At 51.0% G+C, this 15152-nt stretch overlaps 2 protein-coding genes across 6 annotated transcripts; one reads left to right on the plus strand and one right to left on the minus strand.

Annotated features, from left to right (window-relative positions):
* Nucleotides 1-167: 167 nt before the first annotated feature.
* On the minus strand, nt 168-8956 carry LOC133395518 (uncharacterized). 5 transcript variants are annotated; one of them, XM_061664492.1, is made up of 10 exons: nt 8728-8956; nt 5850-5884; nt 5715-5750; nt 5410-5515; nt 3498-3854; nt 2559-2714; nt 2366-2496; nt 1756-1878; nt 1527-1685; nt 168-866 (listed from the first exon to the last, which is right to left on the minus strand). In XM_061664492.1, the coding sequence occupies exons 1-10, from the start codon at nt 8753-8755 to the stop codon at nt 648-650; spliced, it is 1350 nt and encodes a 449-aa protein (XP_061520476.1). In that variant the 5' UTR covers nt 8756-8956; the 3' UTR covers nt 168-647. The 5 variants fall into 5 exon arrangements, with proteins under 5 accessions (XP_061520476.1, XP_061520477.1, XP_061520475.1 ...); XM_061664493.1 differs by having other exon boundaries at nt 169-866; nt 5419-5515; nt 5850-5887; XM_061664491.1 differs by having other exon boundaries at nt 169-866; nt 5850-5887.
* A 2204-nt stretch (nt 8957-11160) lies between these two features.
* Nucleotides 11161-14527, plus strand: LOC133395872 (vesicle-associated membrane protein 2-like). The gene is made up of 5 exons (XM_061665140.1): nt 11161-11244; nt 11750-11870; nt 12889-13047; nt 13930-13981; nt 14124-14527. Coding segments are annotated over exons 1-5 (351 nt in total). The 5' UTR covers nt 11161-11242; the 3' UTR covers nt 14141-14527.
* Nucleotides 14528-15152: the final 625 nt, after the last annotated feature.

Here is a 15152-nt window from a genome sequence, read left to right on the forward strand (position 1 = left end):
ACGTCCTCGACAAGAACGACTTTTAAAGGCCAAATGAGATCAAAATATGCAAAATAGCCCAAAACAATCTGCCGTTTGAAACGAAATGCTGAGCATGTTCAACGTCAAAGTCGCTGACGGTCAGGTGACTTGAATCGCGGCAGCCACAAATTGGGACTTCCAATCTGAATTCGATTCATTGTGCAGCCCGACTTTGTTTAAAACCTTTATTCCCCACTCACAAACATTCATACAAATACATGTGTACAGTTATGTATTATGTTTTTCCCTTTTATTATAAAAAGCAATTGGATATGTTATTACATTGTATACATTGTAACATTGCGGCGGTGCGCTTGAAGTCTTTGCCGCGTTGGCAGGACGTTCCAGACGACGGATGCAACTTGAAGCAAGCGCTTCCTTGTTGTCGTCAGGTCGTGTTTGTCCCGCCTCTTGTGTGCGTTTGTATTGCGATGTTTTTGTTGGTTCTACTTCCTGTCCGTTGGTCTTTGGTCCCCCCAAAAACTTTTTTTTTTTTTTTTTTTTTTTTTTTTTTTTTTTTTTGCTTGGTTAATATTCCACATGTCCGGAAAGGGGAGGGGCTGGGATAACATCGGTACTGATTATTGGACTTGTTGTATTGATCGTGTTGTTTTGGACGTTTTGTCTCAGTTGGTGGCCGCCGCCACCACCACGCCGCCGCCCTCGTCCGGGTCGTCGTCGTCCTTCTCCTCCAGCGACTGGACCAGGCACGGCGTCACGTCGAAGGCGATCCTCTCGGCCGGCGTCCCCGGGCTGGGACCTCTCGTGGACGGCGCGTCGTCCCGCAGCGGCGACGGGGTCAGAGGGCACGGCTTGGACTCCGAGGTCAGTGTGACGTAATCCACCTGCGCACACAGGGAGGAGACAAAATCGGTCGGCTGTGTACGTGTCCAATTACGATGGCCTGGTAGCCATCTCGTGTCAGAACACAAGTGGACGAACAACAGACTGGTCATGGTGTGTCGAGCCCATTTGAAAAGTGAATAAAAACACCCCAAAGGTTTTGAGATCTTTAGAATTTGTGTCCTTTTTTAACAAGCTAGAAAAGTGTCAGAGCCATACAGTACTTGGTTGAAATGTTGTAATTTAGCAACAAAAACACAGTGCCACCCTTGCCACAAAAATGGTTTGACCCGCCGCATCCCTCCCAGCTCTCTTTGACCGTATTCTGAGCGGTGAACGAGAGCTGCGCAGAAGCAGAATGCAGTGTGGTGACGTCCATATGCCAACCTTGTTGAAACCCGGATATATGGCATTTTTTTTTTTAACTTTTACCGCTCAGTACCAGCACATTGTTATCCTTACCAGGCCTCATTTTTGCTGCATTTAACCACAACAATGTCGTGTGTATTTTTACACTCCTGCGGTCCGGATTGTACCCCCACCCGTGGGCCAGTTTTGGCCCGCGGGCTGTATGTTTGACACCAGTGCCGTAAATGAATCCCGGCACCCCTAAACCTCCGATCCTCGAATGGCCGATGATCCCGGTCGTCGATGTGACTCACCCTGGCGAGTTCCTCCTCCTCCTCCTCCTCCTCATCGTCCTCATCGTCGCGCCGTTCCGCGTAGCCGAAGGAGTCGACGTGCGTCGCCTCCCCGAGCGCGTCTGCCCCGACGCCCGCCGTTTCTGCCGTACGTCCGCTCAGCTGCCCGACCATCTCCACCTGCAACGCGGACGTGGTCAGGCCAACGCGTCCGGCGACCTTTCACCCGCAGAGCGAGCGCCCGAGCTACCTGGTGCGCCTCCGCCTGCGCCGCCCCCCACAGGTCGGCCAGGCGCGGGTGCGTGGGCGGGCCCAGGCTGTGGATGGTGCTGTTGGGCGTGACTTGGAGGGAGTGGGAGGCGCTGTGCAACGACTGGTTGCCACGGAGACAGACACACAACAAGACTGGTTACCTCCTCTGCGTCGTCTTTCTTGACCTTTGGGCTTAACCCTAAGAACCTTCTCAACATGTCGTCAGACAGGGACTGGGCTGGACCGCAAATAGCAAAAATCTGCGTATAATTGACGCCCATTATAAATGCATTGAAAAATATACACCTATTTTCTTTAAATCCCAACTAAATCTTGAAGAAGCGCCGATTAAACCATCAGTGGGAAAAAAAATCGGTGGATAGGTGAATCCAAGAGTGCCAAACTGCGAGAATACTCGGGGGGTCTAACTGTAATTACAAAACATTGTAAATATGAATAAAACAGACGACTTATTTTTTGAAGGTGCTAAGATCTTGTAATGCTACGTCGTCAGTCGTCCGTCGCCGGCCGTGCAGCGTAGTGCTAAAGCTGCTGAAGTCTGAAACGGGTGAGGACTGCGTTTGCGTGTGCGGTCATGCCGGTGGCACCTGCTGCTGCTGGAAGTGCAGCAGCTGCTGCTGCTGGTATTGCTGCAGCTGCTGCAGCTGGTTGTGCTGCTGGAGGAAGCCGCCCACCGTCGACTCGTAGCCCTCGCCCGGCGTCGCGCCTGCGCCGCTGCCTGCAAAGCAGCACACGCGTTGTCGACAGACGGGCAGACACGCAGACAGACGGATTGCTCACCCGCCGCCACGACGTAGGAGCCGGCGGCCGGCGAGGCGACGCCCGAAGGCTGACTGGTGATCGGCTCCCAGGCGTCGGTCGAGGACAAACAGTAGAGGCCCTGCGACACGTACGTCCGAGGCCACACGTCCGCAGACGAGTGGTGGAGGACCTGGTCTGTACGTCGCGCGAACACACACACACACACACACATATGCAGTACTTAGTTAGCTACTTACCTGACTTATTTACCTATATATACTTACTTAAATACTTAACTTACTTACCTACGTCCTTGCGTATTTACTGTATTTATATATAGCTACTCGCTCACTCAGTTTGAAGTTTTCCAAAAAGTCGGTGACCCAAAACTTTGCATGGGGACGAAAGCCCAAAAATGCAAATTAAAAAAGAAAAATCTCCATAATTTCAAAATATCTGTGTCCCTAACCAAAAGTGACATGTTTCCACCTTGGGCCGAAATTCTGAATCACGCCACCACTTTGCTCGCCGAGACGTTTCCCGTTTGATCGCAACACGCGGACGACGGGGCAGATGCCGCGCGCGTCGACGCGTCGCGAGCGGCGCTCGGAGGGGCACGTCCGCCCTGGAAACGTCCTTGGCGGCCGTCCCTCGGGCCCCCCGAGGGCGACGTTGGAGTCCAGATGGCTTTGCGGACGCGAGACGAACGTGACCCGAGCTGGCGACCGTTCGCTTCGTCACTCAGGCTTTTCACTCGGTCGTTTTGCTGCTTATGTCGAGTTTTTTTTAGATGACTTGATTTAAAAATCTTTATGCAACTTCCGCTGACCACCCAGGCTAAACTTAGCTCCTCCCCGGCATGCAAAGATCTTAGTCTCTTAGTTGAGATGTATCACTACTTTGGTGCCATCTTGTGACATCTGGGGGCATTGTCGAAATCGCACCCAAAAAAATGTTTTAAAAATTGCTGTGGCGCACCTCTGCTGGTGATGCTGTCCTGGTTGACGTCGCTGAGGTGCGCGACGCTGCCGCGGTCGGAGTCGGCGACCGGGTCGTCGTCCACGGACGTCCAGCCGAAGAGCGTGGCCTCGGAGATGGCGAACTGCTGCATGATGCCGGCGGCGAAGCGCGCCTCCTTCTCGCTGTCGCTCAGGTCGCTGTAGGCGTCGTTCTCCATGCGACGCTCCTTCTCCCGCTGCAGGTTGGCGCGGCCGGCGCCCCCCAGCGGCCCCGCCGAGGGCTTGCCCCAACTCTGCCACTCGATCATGTGGGCCACGCGGCCCCGCGCCATGGCGGTGGGCTTGGTCACCTTGTCCTTCATGGAGCGCGTCACGCCTGCGGGTGAACAACGCGACAACACGCGCAACGTCATCTTGGAAACAAGCACGAGTGTGCAATGTTGGTGCAAAATGAATCTGAACTAGAGAGAGAAATAAAGTGGATATTTTGAGGGTGGAATGGTTTGAAAGGAGGAGGTAAAGATGTAAAATAGCTCTAAATTTGAGAATTTTACCTTGAAAATTTGGAATGGTTTGAATAAGTTGTGAAATATGGATGGATGGAATTACATTTGGCAAATATTTCCATTCCTTTCAATGCAAATCGTTTCTATGGAAAATGTCGCCATCAACGGGTGAATGAGCGTTGGGTCTTTTTTCCCCCCAAAGAATAACAAGTTTGTACTCCAGCAGACGCCACAAACATCCGAGGTCAGCGAGAGAGCGCCGGCGACTGACACGACACCACGCCGCACCGCACCGCAGGAGCCGAACGCCACAAGGGGCGGAGCGGCAGGACGGCCGGAACCGCACGGAGAGCGGCCGGCTGACGTCCGACACTCGTTCTTCTTGGCTTCAAAGTAAGCGAACGCTTACTTTGCTTTGTGTGGCAATCTGAGCGGTCCATCAATGATGATGTCATTAACGTTAGCCGATGGAGGGGGGCGCGTGCGCGCGTGTGTGTTTTTGGAGGGGGCGCCCACAGGGGCGGCCATGTTGGCTCCGAGGTCCGCCGCCTCCGCCCGTTGCTCGTCCGTCAAGTTCCGACGGAGCTCCAAATTTGGTGGCGAATTGCGTCCAAAGCGGGGGCACGCTATACACACACGCTACGACCACTAACACTGCTACTGGAGGTCGTACTACTTCCACTACTATCAGCACCACTACTACTTGAGAATTGCTACAATATCCTTGATTTTCATCCGTTTTTTTTTGGACCGAGTAAAACAATTCGGCGCACTAGTAGAATGGCTGTCTCGCTAAAATGTTTTATTCCCCCCCTAGTGAGGGGGAACTGTGCAAGAGTTGACAACGGCTACTAGTTCTACTAGTGGCATTTTGCATTTAATAGTTAATAACTTCACTAGAAGTGCACAGATGTCAACTAGTGCCCAGTTTTGCCTCTTTAGGAGTAAGTCGTCGTTCTACTATTGCGCAGTAGTGGCAAAAATCTACTCGTAAGACAGAGTTGTTCTCATTGTCTTACTCGTGAGAACAAAGAGTGTACTAGTACATGGACCTTATGCTGATATTAATATATTTTTTTTTATCTATACTACTACCGCCACCTCTACAAATACTACTATAACTTCAACTCCTTTTTCTTTGCATTTCCGGCAGTGTGGATGCCCTGTTGTGGCACCACGCTGCCTCCCACAGGTCAGTCTTGGTACTGCAATAGCCATATCGCCATCGTGGCACCCGCTAGAAGAGCCGTAACACACACGTGAACATTTTTATATCATCTCGGGTGTTTCAAATCCATGAAAAATCGCAAACCCCGCTTTAGTAGCCACAAAACGTCGGCGCAGAAGTTGACGGAGGAGCACGCGAGCGGCGCGCGGAGGCGAAGCGAGCAACATGGGGGAGGCGTTACCGGCACAGACACACACCTGACACACCTGTCAGAGACGACTTAGCCAGGGCGCCGATGCCGTAGGAGTTGGCCGACTTTCTCTTGAGGCTCGGCAGGATGGACGTGGTGTCCTCCATGGACAGCTGCGAGGGGACCAAAACAGCAAGACGGATGTTGGGGAGGAGGAGGAGGAGAAGAAAAACACAAAAAGGAGATGAAGAAGACTGTGAAAGGAAAGTTAGAAAGGAAAACTAGCCAGCGTGCTAATGCTAACAGCTAAAGGACGAGGAGGAGGAGGAGGAGGAGAGAAAGAAGTGGAAAGACTGCCATGAGGAAACTCACATTGATTCCTTCCCAGGAAAACTCGGCACGGCCATGCTGCCGAGGGAGGAGGACCAGGAAGCGAGGAAGGAAGGAATTAAAAGAGGAAAGATTAAGGACATGCAACGTTTGGGGGCAAATAATTGCAAATACTACCTGATCTCCGTCTTTCCGCACCGGCACCGCATCGGCTGCTGGGGGCGCAAAAGAAAGAACACGAAAGATGAGCGACATCGTACGGCAGCGGCACCTTGGACCGCGACCTTCAACCTTACACGCGCTGGTGACGGGTGAAGAAGAAGTCGAGAAGAGCAGTCGCCGAGGATGAGGAAGAAAAGTCGACAAGAAGCGTCGACGGGAAAGAAGAAGAAGAGTCATGGAAAAAGATCTTCCCAGCGAAGATCGCATTTCACGTTTGGTCTTTCGTGTTTGCGTTGAGCGATTTGCGCGCTCTCCCCGCGTCGGTCGGGCCGCCGTTTCCCGCCAGGTTGCCGCAACACACACCCGCCCGCTAAAAATAGCTCGGCTTCTATCGGACGCTTTGCGTCATAACCGACATCGGTAAATACCCGAGCGGGCTAATAAAACGCTCGTGGTCGCGTATTCAACGCCACGCGTGAATAAATACATCGTAAATAAATGACACACAGACACACACACGCACGGGGGAAGAAGGTGAGGCCGAAGGCTCTCAAAAGGCTGCTTTAAGAAGAGCAAAGCATGCTGGGAAAATCAAGCCAATCGCCATGCCGGCACGGCGAGGGGGCGGGGCCCGTAGACATGCACGTAGTGGACATAGAAATCCTTACATAGCGCATAAATTGCGTCAACGTGTTTCCATCGTCGTCAAAGCGTGTTGACGAAGACGTGATGCTTCTGGAATAATCAGGCCGGAAAACACTTTGAAAGGCGAATGAGTCACACACTTGTGTGTGTGCGCATGTGTTTCAGTCAAACATGGTAATTGGTGTCAGTGTTGTGTGTGTGTACGTGTGAATCTGACAAGGAATCAGCACACTTTGCCAGCTGCCTTTTTCACGAAATCCTGCTCGCCAGGCCGCGAAACGCAGAACGCCGCCTTTTCGTGACCCGGGAAGCGCGTTTTTCATGTTTCCAAAGGCTCCTGCACTCGGCCGTGAGCGTCGGTCACACGAGAGTTGCCGCGCGATGAGTCTGCAGCCGCGAGACGGGACACCAGACAGGACGCGAGACGGTTGCGAGAAGACTCAAGACGAGATGTGAGGCGGTACTTGAGACGGGGAAAGAGACAGGATTCAAGGCGGGACTCGTACCAGGACTCAAGACAGGGCGCCAAACAAGACTCGTGACACAGGACAGGACATAAGACGGTCGAGACAAGACTCGAGACAGGACGGCAGACGGCGTGCGAGACGCGACTCGAGAGACTCGAGACGGTACTTGAGACGAGCGGGACGGGATGTAGGACAGGACTAGAGACAGGACAGGAGAAGAGACAGAGCGAAAGACACAAGCTGGGACGCCAGACAGTCGAGGGTGGACGCGAGACAGGACGGAGACAGCATGCAGGACAGGACTCAAGACGAGACAAAGGACAGAGCAAGAGAGAGTTGAGGAAAGGACGCGAGATCGCGACCTGGGACGAGACGCGGGACAGGACGCGAGACACAAGCTCGCGGAGTTGACCCAAATTTGCCGTCCCGTTTTCCCTCCTCCTCTCATTGACCTCCGTCTCGTCGTCCTATTTTTAGCGCCGGCCGGTCGCCGTCGACCGGAAGTCGGGAGACGTTTCCCTCCAAGAAGCGGGAAATATAACCCGCGCGTCACCGGGGAGTTCTCGCCGGTGGGCGGGGTTCTGACGCCTCGTTATGTCGATTCGGCATACAAATAAGAACGTCAGTCCCCCCCCCCCCCCCCCCCCCCTCCCTCCTCCTACTTCCTCCCTCCACGGAGGCAAGATGACGGACGGCGTTGTTTACTTGGAGAAGAAGAAGGAAAAGAGCAAGTGGGAGGAGGCCGCATTTGAAGGACGTCGAGCTTCCGAACAAAAATGGAAACCGAAGCGCCGTCAAATCGAACTGACGAGACTGAAACGTCGAACACCCTCAAACGTCGAACACCCTCAAACGTCGCCGCTGGATGACACGCCAAGGTCAAAGCACATCAGCTGAAGCAAGGATGATGATGATGATGATGATGTTGCTAATGTTGACGACGACGGCGATTACGACAGAGACGACGGCGATGATGATGAAAATGACGATTACGGCAAAAACTTTGGAAAGTTAAGCAGAGGTTAAGTTGGAGCCTGCAAACCTGACTATGACGTCATAGAAACATGTCACATGCTCCTGATAAGGACATGACCATATTTGGCCCTGGACGCCCTTGTAACGGCATGTGATGTCACGTCACCTTATAAGGATGTGAACGCATTGGTCCCGTGACGCCCTTTTCAGGAAACAAACGCAACCCACTTAAAGGTCACATTGCTCATGTCTGAGGCACAAAATTGCACCTGAACGCACCACGTTCACACATCTGCCCATGTGAGTCGCACAAACACACACACGTTTTAACACGCACTTAATCATGCACTTGTGTGTGTGTGTGTGTGTGTTTCCTCCTTATGCTGCGTTCAGGTTCTCACCTGAGTTTACAGGCACCAATTCTGACTCATCCTGCACTTGTGCGTGTGCGTGCGCGCGTGCGCCCCCGAGTCTCCAGTTTATGACGTGTCAGCGTGACGCGGGGGGGGGGGGGGGAATTTCAATGACCTTAAGTTGCATGTCAAGGCGTGGGTATCTCTCTCTCGCGTGCTCTCATGCACGCGCACAGCGCCTCTCGTCGCGCACGTCAAGACGTCGCTCCTTCCCGCAGGTCTGTTCTCGCGCACGTCCACGACGCTATGGTAACACACACACACACGCACGGGCGCGCGCACAAAAAGAGACCCCGAACGGAGCGCGAGGTGCGGTCACGTGACATTGTGTGCACCTTTAGGCCCGCGTCGTCTCACGCACGCGCACGTGACAGCGAGCGGCTTCCTGCTTACTGATGCTTCTGGATCCGATGCAGCCCATGTTGCCCTAGTGAGGCGCGCGCAGCGTGGGGGGAATCGCGTCCATCTTCCTCCTCATCCTCCTCGCCGCTCCTCTCCCCTCTCTTCCTCTTTCTCTTTCTCTTCTTTTTCTTTTTCTTCTTCCTCCGCCGTGACTCCGAGGCGGCGTGCGTGCGTGCGCGCACCGCTCTCTCCTGGCCGCGCGTCCACGCCCTCGCTCTCTGTCGTCATGCGCGCCTTTGTGCGCATGCGCGCCGCAGTGTGTACAAGCGACCGGGGGGGGGGGGGGGGGGGACAAGGCCAACGTGATGAAATTGGTTGCAAAGTGGACGAAAGTGCGAAAGGTTGGAAACTCGACTGAGCTCGCGCAGGTGACGTCATTTTAATGGGGGGCGGGGCAGCCTGGGGCAATGGGTTTTGTCATAGTTGGCGTCCCCCTCGGACTGCTGTCGTCAGTCACGCGTGCCGACTCAATGTTTTCCAAGTAAGACCAGCGCCAAACAACTTGGGTGGTACATTGGCTGGCTTGATGGAAACGTGGGGAAGGAGTGGGGGGCAAGCACAGTGTTAAGTGGTTACTGGCCCTCCTGGCCCCATCCTAGAACCACCACTGCACATTTTGATTTGGCGCAAGCAGCAATGTGGAGTAGTGGGTACCGTGTCTGCACTTCGGGGCTCCAATCTGGGCTCCGGCCTTCCTGGCATTGACTGGCGACCGGTCCAGGGTGTACCCCGCCTCTCACTCCAAGTCAGCCGGGATAGACTCCAGCTCACCTGTGAACCGAAAGAAAACCGAGCGCTCTAGAAAACGGATGGATGCATTTAGCAGCGTGCGTGCCTGGCCTCGAGTCGGCGCTGCGGTCACGACCATCACGGCCATAAGTCGGCGAAAGTCGACGATGACTCACGCCGAGACGTGAGGACAAAGACCATCGAGAGGAAGAGGAGATGAGCGAAGAGCTGACAGGAGTGAGAAATGTTTCCGCATACGAAGACAAACACAAACTATTTATAGCTGCGCGTGCGTGTGTGTTTGTGCGCGTGTGCGTGCGCGCACGGCTGCTCGAGTGCGTCAGAGGACGAATAAGGACAACGATGACGGTGGTCTCGCCGCTAAACAGCCGGGAAACACCCGACTGCGGCGACGTCGACTCGGCCCAGGAGACTTCCCCGTCTTGCTCGCACAGTTGTCCAAATAAGAGGCCCAGCGTGCTCGCTTCAAGCTGTTCATTTGTCCCTCCCACTAGAAGTTTCCTGTAAAACTGACACATTAAACAAAAGAGAGTTAAACATTGTGTCGTTAAACACCAAAATGTTCAACCAAACCATATCATTTCATCTGACGAAAGACTACTAGCTTACAGTAATGGTCCTCGGCAATGTGAAATGCCATAGATGGGCTAGTATGAATTAGCCTCAATGTAATTCTGTAATTCTGTAATTCAGAAACACATGCCCACAGAACATAGAGTACAATAATACTCGCGATGACAATTGCTGGAGTTTAGTTGGTGACCGTCTCCGCGTCTTTTTCTTGCTCTGAATTATGCTGCACCTCTTCCAGAAGAGCTCAGTGCTGCCTGGCACGTTGTGGCACAAAGCGGTACTACGCTGACGCGCGCACAACTCTTAAATTCAGACTTGCCAGTATGCCGTGAAATGCATTCATTGAAAAAGAGCTCTTGGAAATGCGCAATTTAGCGGCGGCGAGAACATTTGGCCAAGCTACAGCAAGAGTTCACTGTCATCATATTTGTTACCCCAAGATAAAGTTGAAGTATGGGGTAAAAATGTATCTTACAAGAGAAGTCTTTCTTTTTTTTTTAAAATGAAAAATTGCAACACAAATCTAAATAAATGATAAACAACTCTTAATCTTACATAAAGTTGTACGTTTCAAGATAAAAAGTAATATTACAGTGAGAAAGTCATGTTTGTTGTTGAGAAAAAAGTAAATCTGAATATTTTTCTATTTTCAAGGAATTCTTTTTATATACAATGTATACTATACACAGTACATATATAATGCCTAAATGTATTTATATATTTTATGTATCTATTTTACAAGTCTAACAAGAACTATATAATTAAAAATGTTTCAAAAAGGATAAAGGATTGTAATCTCTTTTTTTTAATAAAATGCATGAACATTGCGAGTTCATTATCGTCTCGTTCCCATGCAATAGCACACTTGAGGCAGCAGGTGGCAGCACAGTCAACCCGAGCCATTGGATGGCAGAAATGATCTGAAAAATATTACAAAACAAAAGTGATCAAGAGATTTTAGTCAAGTGAATAAAATTACACTTATTGACTTGTGTGTTATTAAATGACAGAAGAAAACGTTTTTTTCCCCTTTTGTTTTGTTTATTTCGTGACTGGGGACGTTCGCCTGGGTGTATTTGCGCATGCGCGGCATTAACTGCTCTCAGATTGCGTTTCTCTTTAAATCCTCGCCCCCCCTCGCTGTCTGTCCCGGACTGGATTATCTCATCATCGTGCAGCTGAGATGTGAGTACAGCATCATTTGATTCGTTTTGGGGGGTTTGGTTGTTGTTTAAGATTCAATTAAAATGCTAAAAGTTGATTTATGTGCCTGTCGAACGTTTTCATCCGTCCATCAAACTGCTGCGCTCACTTTTCATCGTCTAGCATTTAAAAAAAACATTATATTTTGCAACAATAGCAAATGTTTTTTTTTTTATTGTTCGTTTGTTGTTGTATGTGCTTTTGTGTGAATGTTGTTTGTTAATCTGTGTTGCGTTGATATAATCTGTCGTTAGATTGAAGTAATGTAATGTACGTCATTGGGCCGCCACTGTCACGTGATGTGCCCTCCCACCAGGGGCGTCAAACAAGGGAGGGGGGGGGGGGGACAACTATCCCAGGGCACTGAACATTTGGGGAGGGGGGCTGGCAGGGGGTTTCAAGCTCGGCCTATCTCTCCAGATGAATTTTCCCTCCTGTCGTGTGCCCCCCCCCCCCAACCCCCACCCCGCCCCGCCCCCCCCGGCAGGTCTGCTCCGGACGCAGCAGGAACCCCGGGAGCACCCGAGCCCGAGGGGGGGCCTCCGGCCGCGGCCCCCAACCTGACCAGCAACAGGCGGCTGCAGCAGACGCAGGCGCAGGTGGACGAGGTGAGGGACGCGTACTGTACGTCGCGTGTAATGTCACCTAAAATGCACCCCCGCATTTTCATGGTTCGGCATTTGGGAATTCGCCGATTGAGTCATCCTGGTGCCAAGCAAATATAATGAAGTGAGTTGAGGAGCTTCATAGAGAAAACAGTAGTGGTTTGACACCATTTGTAGCATTTTGGTGCCAAGGAACTATGTTAAAGTGAGTTGAGTAGTTTCATTTAGACAGAAATTGTTTTGATGCCACCCTGTGGAATCTTGGTGCCAAAGAACTAAATTGACGTGCGTTGAGGACTTTCATGTTGACAAAAGTAGTGCTTTAAATCCATTTTGGGATATCTTGGTGCCCAAAAAACTGTTGGCATGAGGAGTTTCATTTCGACAAAAGTAGCGCTTTGTCACTATTTTGTGGCAGGTTAGTGCCAAGGAACTATGTTAAAGTGAGTTGAGGAGTTTCACTTAGACAAGCGTAGTGCTTTGCCACTGTTTTGTAGCATGTTAGCGTGCAGGTCAAGGAACTATGTTGACGTGAGTTGCGGCTTTTCATTTATGCAAAAGCAGTGCTTTGAGGCCATTTTGTCCCATCTATAGACAATTCTAATTTTGTCAAAGTTTTTTGAACGACTTGCTGGTTTTCACTATTCAAGGTGATCCCAATTTGACCTGGCATCGGCGTTTGAATGCTCGTCGTGTCCGACCGGCGACTGTTTCCGTACTTTTTGCCCAACTTGCTGGAAAGGAAACTCGATGACAAAATTCCCCACCGATGTTTGAGCCACGAACGTTCCCGAGGACGCCCACTCGGGTGCCTTTCTGTGACGCTTCCCATCTCGCCGTGGCGACCTGTCGCCGACATTCGAAGCTCAGTGGCCACTTCCTGTTCGATGGCTAGGCGCCGTCGTCGACCGATTGTTACGTGTCGTCTTGGTCTCACGATGTCAAAATGTCAACGGCATGATGAAGAGGACGGTTTAAATACTGATTTTTTTTGCCTTTTTTTGTGGGGGGGGATTTGCAGGTGGTGGACATCATGCGCGTGAACGTGGACAAGGTCCTGGAGCGCGACCAGAAGTTGTCGGAGTTGGACGACCGCGCCGACGCCCTGCAGGCCGGCGCCTCGCAGTTTGAGAGCAGCGCCGCCAAGCTCAAGAACAAGTACTGGTGGAAGAACTGCAAGGTGCGTCCACGCGCTCCTCCTCTCAGCGGCAGCCATCCATCGTGTCGGTGGGCGCCATCCCTCCACGAGGCCTCTTGGCGCCGCCTCCGCAGCGTCCAATCAGGGCGGGCGGAGGCGGCTCACGGCAGCGGTTGAGTGACGGCGAGCAGGAAGTCCGAAATCGCGATCGGGATTATTGCGAGGATTAAGCAGACAGATGTGACGTGATTCCAGCATCGGCGCACAAACAAACACACAAATAACACAATGACACACGCACACGGAGACGCACTCACGGGTCCTCTCTCACCCCGCTCGTTAATCTCGCTCGCCCCTCCCCCCGTCCATCATCCCCTCTGCATGTGATGTCACAGAGTTGTTGCCCATGTTATATTTAGATCAGGGCTACAAGTCAAAGAGTTATTTTTAATAATGAAATAATAATGACTTCTATATTCGTATTTTCATTTTCAAAGTGGATTACAGTAAAGTGATTGTCGCAAATTGCCGAAAATTCCAAAAACATTTGTAATCGCCTATGGATGCCACCAAGTAGTGCTTTGGTGCCATTTGGTGGCATTTTGGTGCCAAAGAACTTATGTTGACATCAGTTGAGGAGTTTCATTTAGACAAAAGTAGCGCTTTGCCACCATCTTGTGGCATCTGCAGGCAATTACTCGCGTTTTTCGGGTGTCGTCAGCGACATTTACATTTACTGTAAATGCATTTTAGTTCAACGCTTTTAAGAAAAAAAAAATACACGTCACAGGACTAGAATGCAAATTCTCAATAAAGAACGGATGTAGACACAATCACTTGTGTCAATCAGAAGCACGTTAGCCACGAGCGCCGCCCTCGCGCCGCGCTAGCGCCGCGTCGACGCTCACTCTGTATTTCTTCTAGATGATGATCATCATGGCCGTGGTCGGCGTCATCTTGTTTGGCGTCATCTTCCGTAAGTGTCTGGGTCGACTTCTATCATCCAATGACAGTGTTTCTCAACCTTTGCTAACTTATAACCAGGACACACTGTATGTGACTGACTTCCGCCTGTGCAACACGCGCACAAACGTTTGCCCTCTTCTTTGCGTCCGCAGTCTATTTCTTCTACTGACCTGAACCCGCGACGCTCCTCGGCTTTCCCCCCTCAGTTTTCGTCCTGCTCTTCACCGACGTCTTCTTCGCCAAGCCCACAATGGCCGATGGGTCACATTTGGCGAATGAGGCGCGCTGACTGGAAATCCCCCCCCCCCCCTTGCATTCAAAGCTGAAAACGTTTGACGACATCGAAACGTGAATTTGTGATTTCACTTGTATGCGATTGCGACTGCGTGAGCTCAGCGTTGCTGTTTTTTGTGAGTCTGTCTGCCCTAAAGAACGTCTGAAGGCGAGATGCAATGGAAAATGGAATTTGGAACGTTTGTACAGTATACAGGTATTTGTGTGTCTGGAGTGCCTGCCCACCCAACAAGTTTAAAATTAAACTACCAAGTCAATCTTTTGATTATCTGCCTTTTTTTCTGAAAATCTGCGAGTCCTTCTGAATTTTGCTGAATTGTGACATCACAGTGGAGCGAATTCACATAATAGCTCCATGTTTTTTTGGGTTTTTTTTTCTCTTTCACTGTTTTTATCGCTATCATTTAGTCATTGTCATTTAACTGTCAGGTCACTTAAGAACAGCGATCTTACAGTAATCGATTCCTGCAAACACATTGCCTACGTTACCGCTCCAGTCCAATCGGTGGCGGTAATGCGCTGATAAGCTGATTTGTCGACCGCCACTAACCACCGGTGAAGAAGAGGTAGAAGCGGCAGAAAAACAAAACAACAACAAAAGGTGTTCTTATGTAGCTTAGCTTTTCTGTCATACCTGTGTCGCAGGTGCAAAACGGAGAGAAACCCTTCCGCTGCACCTTCTGCGGCTAGAAGAAGGTGCAGCCTTCTACTACTACTCACAATTATAGTAAATATTTGGTTGAAAAAAACATTAATATAATACAAACACAGGAAAAAATAGAATAGAAAAATGGATACGTTTTGCAGATGGATGAATAAATCGACGTTGAGCCCCCTCTAGTGACGCATTGTGGTACTGCACGCATGAATCTGAGGGCTCATGTTTT

This window comes from Phycodurus eques, chromosome 20 (genome assembly GCF_024500275.1).
Source record: "Phycodurus eques isolate BA_2022a chromosome 20, UOR_Pequ_1.1, whole genome shotgun sequence".
NCBI classification, from domain to species: Eukaryota; Metazoa; Chordata; class Actinopteri; order Syngnathiformes; family Syngnathidae; genus Phycodurus; species Phycodurus eques.